The following is a 4,536-nucleotide window of genomic DNA, read 5'->3' as shown; positions in this document are numbered from 1 at the left end:
AAGTAGTAGTTCGGAGATTATAAAATTTAGTTTATAATATCCTACATCTACTAATGTCTCAAATACGTCCAAGTAGATGAGTCATACCAAATACTCAGGCTATTGGAGCCATCAAAGTGAATTTAGAATACTTTGGAAATATTGGAAAAAGAGCTTGTATTAAATTATTTAAAATACAAATAAAAACCAATGTATTATTTCAATTGATCTTGATATTTTAGACTGACCGGAGGCCGTATTTCTACATTACTGTTTTTCAGTCAAAGGGGGTCTGGGTGCAGCTCTCACAATCGGGGCTACCCTACTAGCAAGTCGTGCTGTCTTAGCGTCTTTTCTCTTCTGAGCTCTGTGCTGCCCTTTCCGTTTCCTTTGTACGTCTCTCGCTCCACGGTTCTTCTCCTTTTCAAATTCGTCTGCTGCGCGTTTCTCAATCTTTTCTATTGCTTCCAGTCATTTCTTTTCCTTCCTTTCAGCAGCAGCGATGAGCGTCTTTTTTCTTTCACGCATCTCTTTATCTTCAGCTCGTTTTGATTTCTTCTTTGCCCTTTCTTCTACATCTGCTTTCATTTCCTCAGGCGTCCGCTTCTTACCCTTCTTGCGTATAGCCGTTGCGACAAAAGGAACTTCTTGCTCATGAAATCTGGTCGGACCTAAAATGAATCAAAGAAAATCTATCCACGTTTATTCGCACATATTTAATAATCATTATTGCAGACGTATACTATAATAAACTAAACATTTAGATATAATATGTGTACTCACTTTCATTGATGCTTATTGCGTCGACATGATCTACGCGGTTAATTTGTCCTGGTATAGTCGGCAGTACCCCCCATTAATGTAATAGCGATAATCAACTCATAGTCTTCTTACAGATGTGACACACAAGTTGCCCTCCGAACCCCTCATGCGCAGGGTTCCCATCGGAACATCTAAAACTATGTGCATATCCATCGCACACACTCGTAGAACTTTTACACACGGTACATTTCAAGCAATTCTTACACGTGTAGGCTGATTCCCCTGTAGAACTACAGTGTCTTTCATCACTACATGCATTCTGTTCTTGCATCTAACACATGTTCTGAGATTAGAAAGCAACGCCATGTCCGATGCACAAACGATACAATGCTGATCTACTTTGTCGCTGTCGTTCATTGCGGTATCAGTTTGCGATAGTCCATGGGGTCTTGCACCTTATCTACGTCCCCTAAACCCACTCATGCTGGTGTGCATTCGTGTATGTGAATAGCACTAATCATGTTGCAACATAGTCCCATGTTTACTACGGACATAAAACAAAAAGTATTCATGCTAACGAAAAACTGTCTTCAGACCCTATAGTCATTTTTCTATTCTCTACAAATCGCGTGCGTTTGTTTCTTGGTTATTCTATTCATAACTATAGCAATCGGTTGGTTTATAAAATACACCTTATAACTCGGATAGTATCCGGGTTCCACTTTTTTATTTTTGGGCCAAAAATTTGAAATCCGGATAGTATCCGAGTTAAAAAGAGACTGGTGATATTGTAGTGCAGTGGGCAGTCATTGCAGTGTGAACGTAAAGTGTGGATGCGGGCGCGGTCAATGCAGTGTATGTTTTTCAAACTGCAAAGTGTTCCCTCGGCTATCTCGTTCTGTCATTTTTTTTTAAATCATATACTTTTAGGGTGTGCCTGTGCTGGGCCAGCAAGCTGTGTGATGGACTTGGTTGGCTATCGAGATTAAAATAAAAACCAATAAAACCCAAAAGCATAGCCTTGTTTTATTTAGTAGGCTATGCCAAAAGTGGATTCTTTTTTTAAACAAAAACAAAAGTTCAGTAGTAAATTAATAAATAGTGTCCACTGACTAGTCACCAGTGGTCGTGACTGTGATAAAAACAAAACAGAATTGTGAATTTAAAATAATTAAAAGAATTTGGACTTTTGAGTTTGGAGTTTGGATTCTTCTATCAATTTCGCTGTATTTTGTTCTATTTTTAAACACAATGGGGGGGTTGTTTTTTTGCTAAAAGTATTTAGCACGTCTAAATAGAGCACGAGATCAGAGCCTCAGAGCCCAGAGGCCTTTCTCTCTAGTCTCTCTGTAGAGAGAGAGTCTTGTTGGATAGAGCCGGACCGCAGAGAGTCCCTTCTAAAAAGGGGACTAAAGTTATCCCTTCTGCGGCGGCTTTTGTCCTTTGTTAAAAATATACGGATTCTTTTAGCGAAATGAAAATACAAATTATCCTTGGTACCAATTGAATCACTCTAATATATCACCGATTTGCTCAAAATCGAAGAAGGAATTTGGTATTTAGTTTTAAAACTTATTATTAGGTGCCGCTCACCACTGCCAGAGTGAGCCAGAGTCCAGACCCACTTGCCAGGGGGTCTCAACTCTCAACTTTCACTTTCCTTACATTGTACATAATTTAAAAATATGGTACAATACATGTTGTTAAAATCCGTATTTTTTATTTGAAAAAATAGTAACTTCCATTTTTGATTTTTCACAGGTCAGAGTTTGTCCAGGTTTATCCGGAGAATCAAAGTTCAGAGTTCAGGCCCAGGGCTTCAGGCCTTCTGGCGCTTCGGCCTTTCAGCCTTCGCCCTTCAGGCTCCTTCAGGCCAGCCTTTTTGCCAAACTGTCTTGAGTCTTCAGTCTTCAGTCTTCACTCGGATTCTTTTTGGATGCGAAAACTAGGACAAATAAAAGTTTTGAAAAAAACCTCACCTGGAGCGGTCTATTACGAGCGCCACTTAAATTAGTCTAACCAAGTGACGCCAATCTGGTATCCAATGTATGAGTCTATAATCAGACGCTTATCCACTTAGAAGTGAAATTGGCCAAATCTATATCGAATTGAATATCCATGAGAGACTGAAGACTAAAAACAACAACAAATGGGCATGAGCGTAAAAGATTAAGGGTCAAAATTATTTGTGAAGTTGTTTCCCCACTCTTAGGCCCAATTTGGCTCCATGAATTCAGTGTTCAGCCCCAGCTGTGGCAATTTCCCGCCGTCCACTCAGATGCAGTCATAGCCTTCTTATCAAATAGAATAGTCATGATGAGTTCACTCGCTGAGGAAGTGTGTGTTTGTGCAATGTGCATATACGATCGACATGTATAAAACACAGACAGATATCGGTGAGTATGGCATAGCCAGCTGCTATAATGTCGCGCGACAACGATGATATTGAGATGGGGGAGTATCTGGTGGATAGAGTGCCTACGGGAAAGGTGGTCAGGGGTGATAGGAATATCACCTTCCTGCGCTGGCGTGTGGTCTTGGGCACATTTATGGGGTATATATTAATCTACGCATTACGAAAGCCACTGAGTTTAGCCAAAAGTGACATGGCTCTCGAATTGACCCTCTCTCCGACAGACTTAGGCTTGTTAGACACAGCTTTCTTATTACCATATGGTCTGTGTGCGATCTTCTTCAGTGGACTAGGCGATGTGCACGGTGCCAACAACGTAGCATCCTTAGCGATGATCGGTGCTGCCCTATGCTATGCCACGATAGGGGCTCTAAGTAGTCTCTTTCCCATCTTGCTGGCCAGTTTTTTTAATGGAGCCTTCCAAGCTGTGATTTGGCCCAATTTAGTCAAGTGCGTGTCGCTTTGGCTTAGCTCTTCCAGTTCAAATGTATATGGTCTGTGGTCTGCCTCTCCTTTCATAGGCGCGGCTATATCCACGTGGGTGGGGGCCTGGATCATTGGTATGTTAATGTCTCACAACCAGTCCGGGATTGTCTTGCATATTTGGTATATGATGACTAGATATCCAATTTATATGCTAAGTATTGACTAGCATGTCGTGCGTTGGACTCCCCGCTATGGTTCTTAGTCTGCTGGTATTTGAATGTCGCATGTCAGTGTGCCAAGTTGTGACTTCTGAAAGCGATCACCCACGCATGCCATGTATTTTTCTCAGAATGTATACAAGTGCGATTCTTGATTGTCGGTACATATCTAAACGAGCGACCTCATTTGGTCTGGTATCAGTTCACTTACACCCTGATGGAAGCGTTCTGACGAGTTCTTGTTTGGCGATCGTATGGGTTCGCAGTGGCACTACCCATGCCTACACATATACATACTTTCAGGCTGTTCTCTATCATGTCTTCGGCTGTTGGTTGGTGGCCAACATAGGGACATGTGTTGCTTAATAGTTCGATACGAATATTTGTTGTTCGCATCAGCAATGTTTCGCATAAACAGTATTCATTATTGTCAGCGCATAATTCATAGTATCTTACGATTATAAATCAAGGCTCAAATTTTTGCTCTTGTTGTCAGGTATATATTGGCCAGTTTAAACTGAGGTTCTGTTTGAATCTTTTCAAACTATATTCTGGAACTAATGGAATTGTAATACGATACAACGGTCACTTCCCCACTTGACGGCGTTGTATTTACCCCAGTTGCAGTGGTCATTCCTGATTGAGTGTGCTAGACATAGGGCGTTTCGCAACATATTCTATGAAAGCTGACACTTATGGCCACATACGAATAAAAGTNTNTGTATATATATATATATA

The 4,536-nt window shown here is 41.0% G+C and overlaps 1 protein-coding gene across 1 annotated transcript; it reads left to right on the top strand.

The window, feature by feature from the left end:
- Window positions 1–3,097: 3,097 nt before the first annotated feature.
- On the top strand, window positions 3,098–3,714 carry SARC_12321 (hypothetical protein; the record flags this gene model as incomplete). The annotated part of the gene is made up of 1 exon (XM_014293573.1): window positions 3,098–3,714. A coding segment is annotated over exon 1 (550 nt), but the record flags the coding sequence as incomplete, so codon positions are not given.
- Window positions 3,715–4,536: the final 822 nt, after the last annotated feature.

The sequence above is a fragment of the Sphaeroforma arctica genome (assembly GCF_001186125.1).
Source record: "Sphaeroforma arctica JP610 unplaced genomic scaffold supercont1.2223, whole genome shotgun sequence".
In the NCBI taxonomy this organism is placed as follows: Eukaryota; class Ichthyosporea; order Ichthyophonida; genus Sphaeroforma; species Sphaeroforma arctica.
This window is presented reverse-complemented; position numbering and strand designations above follow the sequence as displayed.